This window comes from Hermetia illucens, chromosome 5 (assembly GCF_905115235.1).
Source record: "Hermetia illucens chromosome 5, iHerIll2.2.curated.20191125, whole genome shotgun sequence".
Classification (NCBI taxonomy): domain Eukaryota; kingdom Metazoa; phylum Arthropoda; class Insecta; order Diptera; family Stratiomyidae; genus Hermetia; species Hermetia illucens.
Window position 1 is genome coordinate 40,240,391 of NC_051853.1, and position 19,047 is coordinate 40,259,437.

The following is a 19,047-nucleotide window of genomic DNA, read 5'->3' on the forward strand; positions in this document are numbered from 1 at the left end:
AAGCCTCTACCACCCATTCCTCGACGATAAAACACCGGTCAATTGACAGATTCATAAGAATGCCAACCGGGAAGCAAAGAAAACCGTCTTTGATGCCTCAGCGGACTATTACAAAAATCTTTACGACAAACTGGACACTCGGGATGGCGAGAAAGATTTGTATCTACTTGTCAAAAACCAAAACGAACGCACACAGGATATCGAACACTTCTGTTGCGTTAATGACAAGAACGATACTATGCTAACCAACCATCGAGCCGCAACGGATAGATGGCGAGAATACTTCGAGCAGATTTCAACTGAAGAATTTGATCATCCTCCACTTTCACAATCATTGCCGACTTTTGGACCAATTCCACCTGTCAGCACAACACGGGTGCCGTACTCCTTAGTTCGGTAGAGATTTAGGTAATTTTCGCATCTACCAGTATGAATGCTAAGCCATGCACTTGGCATAGACTGGTACCGTTGTTGCTTGTCTCAGCGGGGCTTTGATTGTGGTCACAAAATCAATCCGTGTCTGAAGAGGACCGTAGGATTAAGTCTCTACGACAGATACCTACGTAAAACACTCATGGGCTTAACTGTCAGCGCAACTGAAGTCGAGGAAGCAAAAAAACAAATGAAGTCGGGGAAAGCAACAGGACCTGACCACATCACATCTGAGCTCTGGAAAGAGAAAGGCGATGTCCCAACCCAACACTGTGGCTCAGTTAATTCTTTAACCGGGTTATTCAGGAAGGAAGAACACCATCTGAGTGGCAAGAAGGTACCACAGTTCCAATATGGAAAAAGAAAGGTAGTTCAGCAGAATGTTCAAATTACGGTCCGATCCCATACCATGAAGATTTTTGAACACATTCTTGACAACCGTATTCGCGAAATCGTTGACATAACCGTGAATCAAGCCAGATTTGTCAAGAACTGGGGAACTACTGACGCAACATACGCTGCGCGGTTACTCATGGAGAAACACCGTGAGAAGCATCGCCCTCTTTACATTGCATTTCTGGATCTAGAGAAGGCGTTTGACCGTGTACCACACGAGCTCATTTGGTATGCTTTACGACAACACTTAGTGCCAGAAGAGCTCGTGCGCTGGGTTCAATTGCTCTACCACGATCCGAAAAGTAAAGTTCGAAGTATGGCAGGTGTATCAAAACCGCTTCGTGTCTCTGTTGGTGTTCATCAAGGAAGCGCCCTCTCAGCACTCCTCTTTGTTCTTGTGATGGACACCGTCACACGGGATATCCAACGTCCACCGCCCTACACACTGCTTTATACAGATGATGTTTTCCTAGCATCTCATACCAAAAATGATCTCGAGCAATTTGTTCAAAAATGAAATGATCGCCTCATGCAACACGGTCTCAGATTGAATTTAAACTAAACTGAATTTTTGACGACCGATCCCCATGAAACAGGTGCAATCACTGTCAGCGGCAGTGATCTGCTCAGAACTAAGCAATTTAAATACCTCGGGTCAACGCCATCAGCCAATGGAGAACTGCGTTATGAAATTGCTTCACGCATTAACGCAACCTGGATGAAGTGGCGTTCCACAACTGGTGTTCTTTGTAATCGACGTATCAACGAACGTCTCAAATCTAAAATTTACCGCAATATCGTCCGTCCAGTCGCTCTCAATGGTTCATAGGTTTGGCCAACTATAAAAGAAAATGAACGGCGTCTTGCGGTAATGGAGACGAAGATGCTACGTTGGACTAGTAGCGTCACACGTTTAGATCACATCCGAAATGAGGATATCGCGGTCGTTGTGGGGTTGCACCGATCGTGGAAAAGTTGCGAGAGAGGCCTCTTCGATGGTATGGTTACGCAATTCGTGCAAACGATAATTCACTTGCCAGGATTGGTCTGAACATTGAAGTCGATGGTAAATGATCAAAAGGCAGACATAAACAACGGTGGCTTGATACGCTAGAGGGAATTTGAAAGCCTCGAGATTGGACCCAGATCAGGCATTCGATAGAGCCAAATGGCGAAACCGATCACGACGAGCCGACCCCGCTTGCAAATAGGACAAAGACTGAAGAAAAAGAAGAAGTGTATCAACGTACAACATACCTTCCAGATAGCTGAGAACCAAAATTTCACCGAAAAATTCTCTCTCTGTTTTGATCTTTCCTCAGAATTCAATCTATATTTTCAATACCTCGTTAAACTCCTTCGTAAGCACATTTGCACATTACACAAGTCGATCAATACAGTGAAAATATTTCCTGAGAAGTTCAAAGACCCAACTTCACTGGAAATTAAAATCTTGTGAGTTTATTTGTTAGTAATTTTAGCCACTGGCGCTTCCTGGTCAAGAACACCTCATAAAGTTGAATTCCAGTATCTCCCTCTATTTTTATGTGCGCCGCTGACAGTTTAAATTCAAAATTAACCATCTGTAATGACACTGCATACATTTCTTTGTAAAATTATCACAAGGCCTTGAAATGCATCAGTAAATTCAAAGAAAACCATACACAATACAAACATGAACACATGAACAAAACGAAAGATTTAAGCCAGTAACCCGATTGTAAATAAACACAAGAAAAGAATAAATAATGGAATTCACATTCTTCCACAAAAAATTCAAAACAAATAATTAAGCACTCGATGGTATTTTGTTTATCTGTTTCAAGCAATGGTATGAATTGCTGTAGGTGGGACAGGGCTAATCGGTGATAGCGCAAGACATGTACTTTAACATACTTGAGGATTCCGACCTTAGTGCCTATCATACGTACATATATGAAGTGAAATTGATCAGTGAATGTTTTCTAATCTGTAAAATAGGTATTATATTTCTCTATTAGTTCCAGAACCCAAATCCAATTAGTGAGACAATTTATCTTAATTTGTTTATCGCCAGATAATAGCTTGTTAGCTTTAATTTCACAACAAGCCTAATTGTCTCATTTCTCTTTTATGTCATTTACATATCTTTATATCGATAACAAATTCAATAATGTTGACAAATTATATTGGGGGTTATTCAACCGCTTAATTTGAGCATTTGTCAGAACCGTTAAATTTATTCAAATTCTCGAAGATGAAACGACGTAAATTATGCAAATGGCGTTTTAAATAACAACCTGTTGGTTAGATACACACAGATTTATCCAGGGCCGATGCGCTTTTAATCATAAAATTATTAAGAACACGATATTGAAAATATTTTAGCGATTAAATGATAGTTTCCTGTCAGCTCTCCACACTCTTGAGTCGCATTCCTAGTTAGAGGACGGCGTGTGGCGAAACCAACGTCAACATTACTTTGCATTTTTTACTGCAGATTTTTCAGCCGTATCAATGTTGTTACATTGAGAAGCGTATGGAATGGGTTACCACTGCCGCAGGGTTGATATTCTTATTTAACATAAATAATGTCTCGTTCAGCCCATTCGATTAAAGAATGTTTAGAATTTATATCAATTCATTTTGAATCACGCCCTGTGGGCTCTTGATAATTCTTTGCTGGCTAATGTGGTTTTCTTGGAAGCGAATTCTTCCTCTCCTCATTACAGCCATAACAGACTCTCCTTTCTATATTAATCACTTGAAGATTAATTTTCAGAATACACATACCCATTTCTCATCAAAAACAGCAATCACATCACTTGGCTTTCAATTGAAAAGTTGCTTCCGCTCATTTATCATTGGTGGTAACCCGGAGTTCAAGAACATCAAAGAGCGATTAAAGATAAAATTTTACGATAATCTACATTCACTGTTGGCGTCTTAGAATCAAGGTGGCAATATTTCAGCTTTTAAGTATGCGAGGTGCGATCCATGACAGGCACTTTTCTTTCAATTTCATCCCGGGGAATCAAGGTTGCTAAACTTTCGCTACCTGTTCGCAACAATTTCAACTATTTGCAATAACCTGGACACAATACAATTTTAATGGCAAATCTCGAAAAAGCGCCCACCAAATTCCGATGTATTAGCCCAACATTAGAAATTGTATCTTTTTACAGGGGTCAATCTTCTATCCAAACTTTTTTCTTTGATCTGAATGCATTTAGCTTAGGTATGGATGGGCATTGTTATTTGATGTTATTTGGATACACACACCGATTTCATTAGAACTTAGCAATGAAATTAATGAGAGCCATTTGTGCGGATTATTGTGAGTAATAAACGTTTAGTCATTTGTTAACGAAATGGCTTAATTGAGGGATGGAAATTAAGATTGATTGGAACTCATCAATTTCTATAAACGGAGGAATTATCGGTTAACCGTCCTCACAATTTAGATAGAAACGTGAATAAATTCTCGGGAAATTTTGGTTTTTTATATGGTCGGATGTTTATTTAAGTGTTATAACAGTACCCTGAATACCAACAGATATTTTGCTGCATTTCGAATTCAACACTGAAGCATTAACGGTGCATAAGTACATTGTTAATCACAGATGAGTTCATTGTTCGTTAATGAAGATCAAAGCGAGCTCTAAGCTTCATCAGGAAACTTGCATATCAAAACTAATGCAAAGAGTTAAAAATACTTCAACCATCTATTCACCTTACCCGATAATTCAGTAACTTGAAATGCAGTGTCATACGGAGGCACGTGACGAAAGTGGGGCGACCTTTTCCAGGCTCAAATCCCGATCGTTTTGCATCTTTGTGGGATATGGGCATACACATGGACACATCAGGAGATATACATGTATCGCCATCCTCAAACGTAGGCCGAGTAGATGGAACTAAAAGTAACACCCGTGGTTTAAAATTGGCTATGAGAAGTGTAGCCAAAAATCAAGCCAAATATAAAAGAGAAAAAAGTGATATTTTTTCGTCGCATGGGTTTGACAGCAAAATACCGGCGGTTTTTGGCAGTAGGCAAGCGGGCTCCTGACTGCCGATACACAGCAACCGTATTGCATTACTACTGGGTACTGTGGCATCTAATGTTACAAGAGATAGAAGCGAGATGGAAATTAGCTCCACGCCGGATTCTCTCAAGAAGAACTCCAAGGTCGATGACAACGCTGGCCTTGACTAATTGAGAATCGCCGCGAAATTAGGAAAGCAATGTAAATAGTTCGTGCATGGAAACGATTGGCTTTAGTGCAAAAGATAAGAATTAAAAAGACGAAATCGGAACAGCGTTTTTTTTTTCACTTGGGGAATGCATGGGAATGAAGCAAGAAATTATGTGACCCTCGTCACATTCAGATAATCTCGCTCTCTCAATTCGCTGATGGATTATGTGGTTTGAGTTTATCTCTTCATAAATTTGACCAGGCAGGATTGCCTCTTGTCTTGGTCGTTCCTTATTTGCTTTAGAAAGTGCACATCTCCCTTGGAGAATACACACGACCTGAAGTCTGCCTCTCAGCTCTGTTTTTTCAAGGACTCGCTGCCCGATATGCACTTTAATGCAATGGGTGCAAGGAATTTTAGATAATCCAGATTTGATCATATTGTTGACTCGGTTTTTAACTGGTCCCCGAAGAGGCAACAACCGTTTCCATAGTTGCCCTTTAAGCGAAAGAGAGATTTGCGTAAACCCCAAATGTTATTTCCATTTTAGACTATTTATCCAGAGTAAACGTCGTGAGCGTCATTGAAAGGTCATAAAATGTTTATTAAACTGCAAACAGCGCCGTCGGTGCTCCTATTAGGTTCGGCCACTTCTAGAATATATTTGATCTCTTCCACCATACTCCGGGGCTTAAGGGGAGAGTTAGCATTAAATCATATGGTTGGAAAATGTGATTTTGCGCTGATAGATGTATGCTGATGACCCAATTGGTTCCCCACAGATCTTCTAGTCTAATGTTTCCTGTTTACTCCTTCTTAATATTCCAAAAATTGTTTGCGGCACTTCCTTTTCAGTCTCCATTGTTATATGTTGGTTATCGCGTGGCTTTCGACTATTCTCATAATGGAGCAAAAGTCATCCTCATAACTGTTATACAAACTTGGCATCAGACTTGTCGAAGCTAGCTCTGTTTTCGGTTTGGTCATGAAGATCTCGCTGTTGTTGAACAGAAGGGATTGGCCATCAGCGCGCTTTCAACTGCCTGCAATATTCCATCCATAAGATTGAAATTTTCTTCTATATAGATTACTTTTCCAATGTGGACAACTATGTTGGTGACTAGTCTGAGTTTTTGACAACCGATTCCCATAAAACAGGCACAACCACTGTCAGCGGCAGTGACCTGCCCAGAACTGAGCGATTCAATGCAATCAGCCAATGGAGAGCTGCGTTATGAAATTGCTTCACACATTAACCCAACCTGGATGAAGTGGCGTTCCACAAATGGTGTTCTTTGTGATCCACATATCAACAAACGTCTCAAATTTAAAATTTACCGCGATGTTGTCCACCGTGTCGTCCTCTATGGTTCTGAGTGTTGACCGACTATAAAAGGTAATGAACGGCGTCTTGCGGTAATGAAGACGAAGATGTTGCGTTAGACTTGTGGCGTGACACGTTTTGATCACATCCGAGATGAGGATATCCTCGATCGTGAAAAAACTGCGGAAGAGGCGTTCCGATGGTATGGTCACGTAATTCGCGCTAACCAGAATTCACTTGCCAAAATTGGTCTGAACATCGAAGTTGATGGTAAATGACCAAAAGGCCGACCGAAACAACGGTGACGCGCTAACAAGAAGTCACTTGCCAAAATTGGTCTGAACATCGAAGTCGATGGTAAACGACCAAAAGGCCGACCGAAACAATGGTGACTTAATACGCTGGATGAGGATTTAAAAGCCTCGCGATTGCATTCAGACCAGGCATTTGATAAAATAAAATAGCGAACCGAACGACGAGCCGGTCTCACTTGTAAACGAGACAAAGGCTGAAGAAAAAGAAGAACTACAGGTTACTTCACTAACTAAAAAAGATAGTGGTAGGGTGGAGGGTAAGGTAAAAAAATGTCTGATTGAAAGCGTGTCTGTTTCGACCTATTCCTAGCATACCAATAAAAGTAAAGTAAGTAAAAAGTAAAAAGCCCTACCGTGAGTAACTGTAGACAGTATACCATGGGCTGCCGGCTAGTGCTTCTATGCTCTGGAGAAGGCCAGACTATTAAGGTTATACATACGGGAACTGTAGTCGACCAGAAAGTGGAAAAATGAATAGTTAATTTCATCCAGGAGAGCTATGTATATTGCAACGCTATCTTCTTTGAGTGAAGAATCAGTGAGATAAAATCGGGTCGGAGTTTTGGGTAGAATGAATTTGAATACTTCTATGAAAGTATCGACTACTTCCAAGGGAATATGGTTAAATTTAAACAAAGTATCTCGTTACAGGAAAACAAATGGATTAACAGACAGTTATTTTTATAGAATTTTCTATCCAGTAGTTACCTTTCTGCCTCCGATATTCTCGACATTTTCAAACCAAGTGGTACAGCCACAGTATTAAGTAGCAAAAGTGACAAGAGTAGTAAAATTCCACACCGCCTATTTATCAAACTGTTTCTACCCCGCAGATTCAAGCTGAGGTAAAAAAAAATTGACAAAACTACTGAAAAAGAGAACAGTGAACGGTGAAGACACGCCAAGCAAAATAAGTTAGCTCTCAACGGAAAGCGCATTCAAAGTAGTGAACGGCAAAAAGCGCCGCGGAATCCTCCACAAATACTCAAGACCGAGTACGAATCGAAGTCCTTGTAACAGACAATAAGTCCGAGCTGTCGCGAATCCGCGAGAAAACTTTTAAAAATGGAAAGCTAGCTCTGAGGAAATACAAGAGGGCGCTCTTAGAAAGCAGATGCCAACATAATCCATAGGCTCCAAGTGACCGTCATCATATTTCAAACAACGATTAAACAGACGTTCAAAAGGCTCAATCCTGAACCGATGTCAGTAATACAACAACATCCACCGGAAATCATTAAGTAAAAACCTCATGTAGAGGCCCAGCAAAAGCAACAGCACCAAAGCAGGTAAAACTTGCACTTGTTAAATCAACCAGAAGCCATGCGACCAAGCAAGCGACTACACACTCCTCAGTGACACAACCGCGAACGACTAACACCAGGAAGGTATTATAATTCCATTAATGTCAACACTCGTTGTAATAGACCCTTTGAATGATTTCAAACAAACCAAGCAAGACATACCCCTCCTAACTATTACTTCATTGAGAAGTCAGATAATTCCGGAGACGTCTCTATAGCCAAAAAAGTTTCGTAAAGGCAACCATTGCCTCGCCTTTGCTTTTCCGGCTCAAGAAATTACTGAAGAATTAAAGCTATAAGGAGTGTCACTTTCAACAAAGAAGTTCAAAATAAACTGGTATTGCAATGCAAGAGCTGCCAGCGTGTGAGTCATGCGACAACCCATTACTTCTCAACCTAGCTTCAAGTGTGGCCACGTTCATGGTCTGAAGTAATAGTACAAAACACTGGAGAAGGTGCCACAGTACACCAATTTCTGGAGCAATGGCTGCCCACAAACTACCGAAACTGGTCAAATTCTATTAGGGTCGTGATGAGGAGAAATGCCCAAAACGGAGCACCACCCTCCCGACGCACTCCCATTCAAACCACTCGAACGTCGAGCCATTCTGCTACCAGGTTTTATTCGCAGATGCCTTGTGAAACGGTGCACACCAACCGTCCATCCCCATCCAGCAAACCCTATCAACGGCTCAATCCCAATCTCCCCGAATTTCATGGACGTTAAGATCATCAAGATCATCAACCGGACTCGCAGGCACAAGTTCCAGTTATTCTTTGACGAACACAAAGCCGATATAGTGCTTCTATATGAAACTCAGTTTTCGCAACTTAAACTTTTCCGTACTTACGTCCTTATATACAATAGTCGCATCATAGCTGGTGGTACAGCCATCCTTATCGCTGCAATATTTCTATTTTACCAATGTGTCTCATCCGCTACTAGCTTGAAATGACCCGAAGTTACACTAATTTCTAATAGTCCTAGTCCTGTTGCAGTACCTCGATACCCCCGGCTTCCAACGAATTCGCTCCTTCTGCGGCTCCCAACCAAGAGCACCAGTAATAATAATTAACTAACTCTGCCCTGATATGAAACCGTAGCTGTCTTCGTCCCTCTTTCTATTTTTTAACTTTGGGTGTTAAACCCAAAAAGAGAAATCCGTGAACCATAAAGGGTGAGAGTAAGTTGCTCTCCATTTGGTCCGGCCTAACATCAAGTGGATGCAGACTTAGGACTCATCAATCCCTAAACAAAAATTATAGTTAAGTTTTAGGTTTACCAACCCACCAAAAGCCAGCCCAGAAGGCAAGGTTCTTTAGAACTAAAAACTTGGAGATCAAAATAATTTGGTTTAAGATATTAAGAGGTGGGGATACAAACAATTTCCATCTTCTCGAGAAAATTTAACAGAACGCTTAAGTCTATCTTAAGCTCAATCAATATTCAGATAATTATTCCAATTAAACCTAGTTGCAATCCATAGTTCAAACATACATATCTCTACATATGTACATCAAATGATAGAAGAAAGGTATAAAGAAGGTGTGATGCAACAAAATAGCGAAGATATCACGCTGGTTCTTGCCTGCCAAATAAGACGTTAATTCTATCAGTCGCTTCAAATTATACACCATAATTGAAAAACGTGATGTATCACTTTGAAAAATTGGCAAACGAAGAAAATAATACTAAAAGGCTTTAAGCAAAGAAATAATCAACGAAATTAATCACAGGAGGGTGGGTATTATCACACGGAACTACCACCCATAGGTTAATGTGATGATTTAATTAACAAGATTACAGGCTATTGGAATGAGGCAATGATTAGGCAAAAGGTATTTCAATCTTCGCGAATAATGTGTTGTTGATTAAACTTCCAAACGAAATTCCTGTAACAAATGCAAGGTTTTTCTGGCTTGGGCTTGTATCTATTGTTCAATTAAAGAGTTGGTAGTGATTACATTATGTTAGTGAAGATGGATAATGATGAAAAGCACACAAAAGATGCTTTTTTGCTTAAATATCCAATTATTGGCTTTAGCCGGTGACTGAAAAGAAGATTCTTTTTTGTGTAATTAGTACTTCGGTATTCCGAAAAAAAAGATTCCAGTCGATTTTTTGGAAGATATTGAGTATATATTGTTTATGAAACCTACTTGAAAGGCTATGTTGCCAACTAATTTCTTACATCGGGTCATCACATGGTAGCTACTTTTTTATCAAAGCTTCTCCATGTAACCAACTCTGTAATTCTACGAAATAGGAAAATTGTACAACATATAGCCAAAGGCCAACATCGACCATAGGTAACGCAATTGCTACGAATTAACCCCACCAAGAACCCTCACCGAGCATGGTTCGAAATAAGGGGAAAATAGTTCCACTGTGGGTAAGGACTGGTACTTCTTCAACGTGGTCAGGCGAGAGGTCATCGACATCACGGTCGCATCTCCTCACATCGTGGCTTTAATCGGAGAGTGGAGAGTATCAAACGGTATCACACTCTCGGATTCCAGATGCATTGATTTCATAATGGGCATGGATCCGCCTCAACCCACTCCATTTCGGAATCCACGGAAGACAGATTGGGTGATGTATAAAATAGAATTGAGCGCCCGAGTCACGATCCCTAGGAAGCGCATCAAATCCATTGCTGGAATTGGGAAGACAACCCAGATGATCACAACTAACAAGAGAGAAGCTTTCGGCTCAAGTTGCCAACGAATGGTAAAACACAATGGTGGAACTCGGAATTGGCAAAACAGAGGAGAACGACAAGGATGCTCCTCAATGGTGCTCTGAAGTGTGATTCAGGTGCTATCTGGAATCGCTATAAAGAGGTACAGAAGGCTTTAAAGAAGAGCATAAGATCCGCTAAACGATCATCATGGAGACGCTTTTGCGAAGAGACTAACTCTTTTGAGGCAACCTCAAAGCTGAAGCGGATTCAGGTTAAAGAACGTAGCCCCGAAAATGCACTTGTACTGATTTGGAGGTCTGCATGCATGGGCATGTTTACGCGCAGGTCGGGTAGTTGGGAGAAAAACACCCACCCGTCGATAAAAATGGCAATGGGAAGGACACCCAGAACAAGGAACTAATAAGGAGGAAGAACAGAGAGTAAAAGTTATGGTGCAGGGACTCGGATCACCAGAACCGATGACTTTAGGGAGTGGCAAAGCAAGCTCCCAGTCGTCGATATGACTCGACTGCAAAACCTCGGTAGTGGATTACTTGACCACCGTTGCATCTAATACTTCAAGTAGTCTGGAGAAAGAAAAGTTTAAAGGGAGTACATTACTCCCGAGAGAGCCTGTTTGAAAGAGGCGGAAAAATGATTCGTAGACTGAGCACTCGTCAGCTTATAGTGAAGTGACTACACCTGGACGGAAGATCTCGCAGGAACTAATGCCTGATCCATTTAGGAGAAGCTCGACGATCCTGCCATCTCGCCTGAAGTCAATGACGGATGGAAATCAGGGAAGCTCCCGAAAAACTAATAAATACGGATGTGCACAGGGGGAGAGCCAAACAGAATGACAGTGTTTGAATACGGACGACTACCAATAGTCAGGCTGAATTCTAAAAAACAGTGATCTGAGAGTGTGGCATCATCTAGTACTCGCCAGTTTCTAATCAACTATAACAATTTTGAAGTGCAGATTGTTAGGTCAATTACTTCACTTCTTCTTGGCCCCACGAATGTAGGAGCGCACCCTACGTTCACGGTCATCAGACCAGCTGAAGTGATAAAATCAAACAGCTTTTCTCCTGTAGGATTGCATTTGCTACTGCCCCAACAAATATGCTGAGCGTTCGCATCACAGCCAATTAAAAGTTCAAGGTCACTTGATTCTGTATACACTACCAGATCCCTTAGTTCTTGCGTGGGCGGAGGGTACAAAAAATCAAAGGGTAAGTAGGCAGAGGCCACTATAACGTTTCTCCTCTTACCATTAACTTGGGTATTGTAAGTTCACCACAACAAGGTGCTGGGAACAGAATTGTCTCAGGGTGGTTGCCTCTAACAATTTTGGCATCATAACGCAGGTCCTCGTTCTCGAGGATCTTTCATCGAAAAAGATTCTAGGCCCCTTGACTGATCCAATACCACAGGTTTTGTTAGAGCGAACCAGAAATATATAAGGACAGTCTTGCAATTTTGCCAGCTTTGCCGCCAGTAGATAGGAAGAAGGTTTGGCTAACTCGTATGTTTGTAGCCAAAAGTGCAGTCTAATATGAAAACCACCGCTAACTGGAAAGTCTTCTGCGTTCAGTTTGGATCTCACCGGAGTTATCAGCTTGTCCTCACCTTCCACCTTCTTGCATCCGTTGTGTAGCAACGTCCATGTCCTCATTCCCAAGAAACTTTACCTTCTTTAGCAGTGCCTTTCGTTGTCGTCGGCAAAAAGCCCTCCCAAATTCACGGAGTCTAGGCTGCATGGATCTATTCTCACATACCAGCGTTAGACCAGTTGCTTCCACATTACCAGGCTCCCTTTCTTCCTTTTTCCGAAGGTTCTGATAGGCGAGCCTGTAGTTCCTTCTCCTTTGCGGCTAAAGTTTCCTTCTGCTGAACCTGCCTCCCCCGTATTTTAGAAGAGTTAGGTAACAGTGTCACCGACCGGCCTGCCGTAATCAGATTTCCAGTTCCTCTCATTAAGGAAGTTGCTGTACTATCCTTTTGGGCTAACTGCGCCGAAGACACCGGGTGTAGGTTTTCCACTAAAGTGGAGAGCCTGCCTTCTACAGATTTCTCAGTGGGGGAACATGAATTAGGTGAGGCTTCCGAATTCCGTGTCTCGGCCACGACCTGATTTCTCAGAGTCGCGGGTGGATTCGAAATCTGTGACTTCTTACAACTTGTAGAGTTACAATCCGTTGTTTCCATCTTCATATGTTTTTGGACACTCTTAATGTAGTAGTTAACTACGACAGGCTCCCCCGCGACGGCAAGGTCAAGGTGGAGAAAGCTCTAAGGGAAGAGGCACAAGTACAGGCTAAAAAGTAGGAGATTGTGATAAAATGTAAAAATATTGATGAAGTCACTACGCGAGACCCTAGAAAACAGTTTGGACCAATCGGTTTGCACGAGTCCGCATTCAGAGAACTCAGAAATCGCGGCACCAAAACCCCTAGGGAACAGCGTATAGGGATGTTATGAAGAAGATAAGAGGACTAACACCACAACTGACCTGCCCGCAACTTCAGAAGAATCAACAATGATATAGTGTATCACTGCTCTTCCCCTCATAAAGGAGAATGCAAAAAAAAATATAAACAGGCGCTGAACGTCTTTACCATACTTGTGGTAACCGATTCTCCGGCAACTCTAATTTTCTCAGATTTGCCGGAGAATCGGTGACAATAAAGCTCCTGATTTGGATTCCAAATATAGTCCTTAAACTCGCTGTTAAGACTAGACCCGACTGGTTTATCAACGTGCTTGCTAGAATAAGAATAAGTTTTCCCCGATTGGTAAAAGTGGCAAAAATTAATTTTGCTCCCGAAGCCCAATAGACAATCAAGAGATGCATCATCATACCGCCCGATTTCCCTTATCGACACGGTAGGAAAGATGCCCGAAATGGTTTTCTAGAATAAACTTCTCTCTATCATAGAACATAGGGGTCATCGACGCGGCAGTTTGGTTTTCGTCAAGCTCATTCAACGACCGACGCCATAGGCGTAGTTTTAAAGCTGGCTCTAATAAATGTTGCGCGGTGATAACATTGGACACCACATGGTATGGGTAGAAAGCTCACTTGCTAAAACGAGTGTGCCTAGTTATTTGACTAAGTTCCCCGAAAATGACCGATACGGATGGGAGATCTAAACTAGCCCGTCTCAGCCGATATACCACAGGACTCAGTGTTGGATCCTCTCCTGTGGGAATTGGTGTACAACGGGGTCCTTGTCCTTCCCGTGCCAGGGGAGGCCACGATAATCGGTTTTGAAGGGGAACTAACCGTGGCTGTCATCGCAAAACAACCTGAAGGTGTTGAAGTGTTTGCTAGCAAAAGATGTCTACAATATGTGGCATTTTAGACGATGGGAGGGGGGATTATTTTTCAAAAAAGAAAGGTTTTGGCCTAAACCCATGTTTGTGAAAATGACAGGTTTCAAATGACCAATTGCTATCAAAAGAATTTCTCATGCTTCAGGAGAATCCCACACTAGCGGAGATTTTATCCAGTAAAAGCTAGAAAGGTAATTTTTGCCAAATGCAAACACCAGAAATTATCATTAATGGAGGCTACTCGATGACCCTTCATTACCTCTGTTGTCATAAATCATGCAAATATAATATAATGGCTCAATGAGTACCTTCGGTAAAGTGAATTACCTGCAGTTCTACATCAATGTGCACCAATGGATAATAATGGGCTTCCTCGCCGCAGTTTTTATTATATTGAAGGATGGCCGACTAGTACTCGACAAGTATCTTTGCATGTTCCACTTTCAAGTTTCATTATCGATTTATTGTCAATAATCATAAACATGACAATGCAGCACTTGGCCACTCGTTCCACCAATAAAATATGTATCAGTTTTACGAGTAGGGAAAGAATGTTTTTCTGGGAAACCCTAAGACCTACTTTTTATGTGTCTGGTTTACCCCGCATGCAGCCAATAATTCAATGGAGACTTGAAAATGGCTTGGGGGATATTAAGTATTCTTGGTACGTCTGTGGGATAGATGGGATTATTGCTATTGGATCACTTAATGGGACTTGGCTGTAAATTGAAGCTATGTAGATTTTTATGCTTTTAAAAAATAAAGGATTGATTTCATGTGTCTTTTCCCATTTTTGAATCTACGAATTAATAGCTTCTTCCTTAAAGGGCATGAGACAAGCTTAACCTTCAATACAAATTTGGTATTTCTTATATGCCTCACTAGGATACGAACTGCAAAACAAGTCAGATGTATGCAAACATTGAATAGTATCCTCCAAATCTGCAAAAGTCCAATTGGTAACATTGAAAATTACTCACCTTCTTCGTTCTGGCGCTCCCATGGAAGTTGTTGTCATGAATCACATTCTGGGAAGGAGCCACCGCGGTCTGTGGAGGTGACGCCGCCGGATATGCCGTCTTGGTTACAGCGTTCGCGTTCGGATTAGTATAATAATATGGATTCGGTGGAAGTTTTATAACGAACATGTGTGAGTCATCAGGACGTGCATGATGACGTGATTCAACGGCCAACCGCTTGCGACTATGACTCGCGGGTATACGTAGTTTCGATAAACCCAGCTTACTAGAAAAACACAAGAAGGTGAAAGAATGCAGAAAAATTAAATTGAATCCATTAGAATATGGGGGAAAAGGTTTTATACGTAAATTTATTGCACATCAAAATTAGTCATGGTATCGTGATGAAAATTCCAGTGTCTATGCGTGGTACTTACGTTAAGAGTTGTCTGTTGCTCACGTATGCCTTCTTGTTGCCGGAAGGGTTGATTTTATTTGGATCATGGGTTCGAACTTGAGCGTCTGTTTCATGGAGTACTCGCGGCTGCTTTTCCTCGATTGGAGATGGTTTTATTCGGACGACTCGTGAATCTTTGGTGTCTTTAATGGGCGATCCATTGGTCAGGACACAAATTGCCAGTAGAGTTAGAATACTGCAAGTAAGAAAAAGACATATATGAATAAAGTATTTTCAGAATAAAAACAATAGGAGGCTAACTTAACATGCATTTCTGAAATCTCAAGCCTCTCCTATGCGTGTAATAAAGATAAGTCTATTGAATCATAATGCTAGTAAGATTTAAGTGGCTCCAAAAGGTCGAATTGACAAGGTAAGTCTCAGCACACCCGAAAAAAGTCTTCAAAACTATGCTAGCGCTTGAATAGACCGATTTCCACGAAACTCGTTAGGATCAAGCTCCATATTACAGCCTATATTGCTGCGTAATTTCGTGGTACTAGGATGGACTTAAGGGGGGTTCTACAGCCAATTACAGAAAATTATAGTAATATACTGTTATTAACTTTATTTGAAGGGATATCGGTATGGAGGGTATTTCAGAGCCTATGCACCATATAGTAGCAGCCTCTTGATTTTTTTCAGATTTTTTGGTTCGGCAGTTTCTGAGAATAATTTATCGTTACCGCAACAATCCAATTGGATCAGGGCCTTGAAGTGTGTTAAAGCACTTCATTCAAGACCGTAAAGGATTACAGTACCCTATAGGGGACAATGTGGTCAGCATTGCACTCGCCCGAGATTATTACCCTGATTTGATTCAGGTACTCATTCGCAACTGCGTCGACAGGTATCCGACGTCAAATTACGGTACAAATTCCACTCACCTATCAGTTGACGAAGATAGAAGTCACCTGTCAGTTGATGCCAGGTGCTACGTGCGGCACCACGAAATGCCTATTCACGTATGTTCACTAGAAATTAGCTAGTTACTTTAGTTTGGTGGAAGAATCACAACTCCCCCTTAAAATTGGCTATTCAATGGCCTCCAGTCTGTGGGATTTGCGGAATTTTGCGAATCTGCGATTATCCTACTGAGGCAGAGAGTCCGCAGATTCTTCGTTAAAAAAATCTTATCGAGTTGTCTTCGTCTGAGGAGGCTGAATAAATGTATATGAAATGCAGGGTCATCGTTTCCGCTTCTTCAGATTTTTTTGGTTTTTCCGTATGGTATTTTAAGGAGTAGTGTCACATTAAAAGCTCTACTATGGTTTTTATGTCCTACATTTTAAGGGACAACCAAAATGCCTCTCTAGTGGCCTCAGTGTCTGTCCATTTGGCTGCGTAAATCCTTGCAATTTTAGCCGTAAAAGTTGATAGTGAGATACCAACTGTTGGCTCTGACTCTTTTTTTTTTCTTTAGCCTTTGTCCGGTTCACAAGCAGGGTCGGTTCGTCGTTATCGGTTTCGCCATCAGGCCGTATCAAATGTTTGACCTGGATGCAATTTCGAGGCTTTTAAATACCCAGCCTATCAAGCCACCATTGTTTTGACCGACCTTTTGGTCGTTTACTATCAGCTTCGATTTTCAGACCAATCTTGGCAAGAGAATTCTCGTTAGCGTGAATTGCCTTTTATAGTTCGTCAACACTCAGAACCATAGAGAGCGATAAGACAGACGACATCCCGGTAAATTTTAGATTTCAGACGTTCGTTGAAACGTCGATCACAAAGGACATCAGTTGTGGAACGCCACTTCATCCAGGTTGCATTAATGCGTCAAGCAATTTTAAAGCGAAGTCCTCCTTTGGCTGATAGCGTTGACCCGAGGTATTTAAATCGCTCTGTTCTGGGTTGACAACTACCGCTGACAGTGATTGCGCCTATTTTATGGGGAAGGGTCGTCAAAAATTCAGTTTTGTTCAGATTCAATCTGAGACCGTGTGATCATTCCATTTTTGGACAATTTGCTCGAGATCATTTTTGCTATGAGATGCTAGGAAAACATCATCTGCATAAAGCAGTGTGTAGGGCGGTGGACGTTGGATATCCCGTGTGAAGGTTTCCATAACAAAAACAAAGAAAAGTGGTGAAAGGGAGCTTCCTTGATGAACACCAACAGAGACACGAAGCAGTTTCTATACACCCACCACATTTAAAACTTTACTTTTTGGATTGTGGTAGAGCAATTGAAACCAGCGCAGGAGCTCTTCTGGCACTAAGTGTTGTCGTGAAGCATACCAGATGAGTTCCTGTGGTGTATGGTCAAACGCTTTCTCTAGATCCAGAAATGCAATGTAAAGAGGGCGATGCTTTTCGCGGTGTTTCTCCGTGAATAACCACGCAGCGTGCATTGCGTAAGTAGTTGCGCAGTTCTTAACAAATCCGGCTTGATTCACGATAATTTCAACGATTTCGCGAGTACGGTTGTCAAGAATGCGTTCAAAAATCTGTATGGTATGGAATAGTAACCGGAACGGACGGTAATTTGAACAATTTGCTGGACTACCTTTCTTTTCCATATTGGAACTGTTGTATTTTCTTGCCAGTCAGATGGTGTTCTACCTTCCTGAATAAACCGATTAAAGAATTCACTGAGCCACAGTGTTGGGTCCCGCTCTTCGCTTTCCAGAGCTTAGACGCGATGTCATCAGGTCCTGTGGCCTACCCTGATTTCATTCCTTTTATTGCTTCCTCGATTCCAGTTGCACTGATAGTCCTAGAGGGTTTTACGTGAGCACCTGTCTAGAAGACTTAATCCCACGGTCTTCTTAGGACACGGATTGATTTTGTGACCACAATCAAAGCCCCGCTGAAACAAGAAACAACGGTACCAGTCTATACCAAATGCATGGCTTAGCATTCATACTGGTGGAAGCAAGACATACCTAAATCTCTACCGAACAAAGGAGTACGGCACCCGTGTTGAAACGCAACATCACGTCGAGGCCTGAAGGTCGCTTTTCGCTTGAGCATAACCACAACCCCCACGAAACTCCCACTAGGGGGCCAACCGCAAACAACCGAGATGTACTCACATACAACAGGAGTTCACCCGAAGTATGAGGTTCCGGGGACTATCCCGGATCCCATGGTATCAGTATACCCCTGGTAAGGTTTCGTGACCAATTTGCCACTTCAAATGAGTCCCCGTGCAGACTCGGGTCTGATCGCCCTGATTAGGCCTTTGGAGCATTCGCCTACTGAATCACGGCCGGCAAACCAAAGTAATTACAGCGTCTCCCGGTGCCACCACTATGGAGGTTCTCCTCGGCCACTTGGTTTTGGTTTGGCCGATAGGGTTGCCGCCCCACCTTCCTCGCCGCCACCTCTGAGCACCAGTTGCGCTGACAGGTGGAACTGATCCAAATGTCGGCAATGATTGTGGAAGTGTAGGATGAGGAAACTCTTCAGTTGAAATCTGGTCGAAGTATTCTCGCCATCTATCCGTCGCGACTCGACGGTTGGTAAGCAAAATACGGTTCCTGTCATTAACACAACAAGCTTTTGGCAAGTCCATACAAATTTCTCTCTCGCCATCCCGAGTGCCCAGTTTATCGTAAAGATTTATAATGGGCTACTCAGGTGGCAGCGATCGCTTTCTTTGCTTCACGGTTGGCATTCTTGTAAATTTGACAACTGGCGAACGTCTCATCGTCGAG

The 19,047-nt window shown here is 42.0% G+C and overlaps 1 protein-coding gene across 1 annotated transcript in view; it reads right to left on the reverse strand.

Annotated features, from left to right (window-relative positions):
- LOC119658256 overlaps positions 1-19,047 on the reverse strand; it is a 99,624-nt gene that overhangs the window by 6,231 nt on the left and 74,346 nt on the right. The window contains exons 2-3 of the mRNA XM_038065541.1: positions 15,366-15,581; positions 14,950-15,214 (exon numbers count right to left, since the gene is read on the reverse strand). Coding sequence (XP_037921469.1) covers positions 14,950-15,214; positions 15,366-15,581 — 481 coding nt within the window. The remainder of the gene's footprint in view (positions 1-14,949; positions 15,215-15,365; positions 15,582-19,047) is intronic.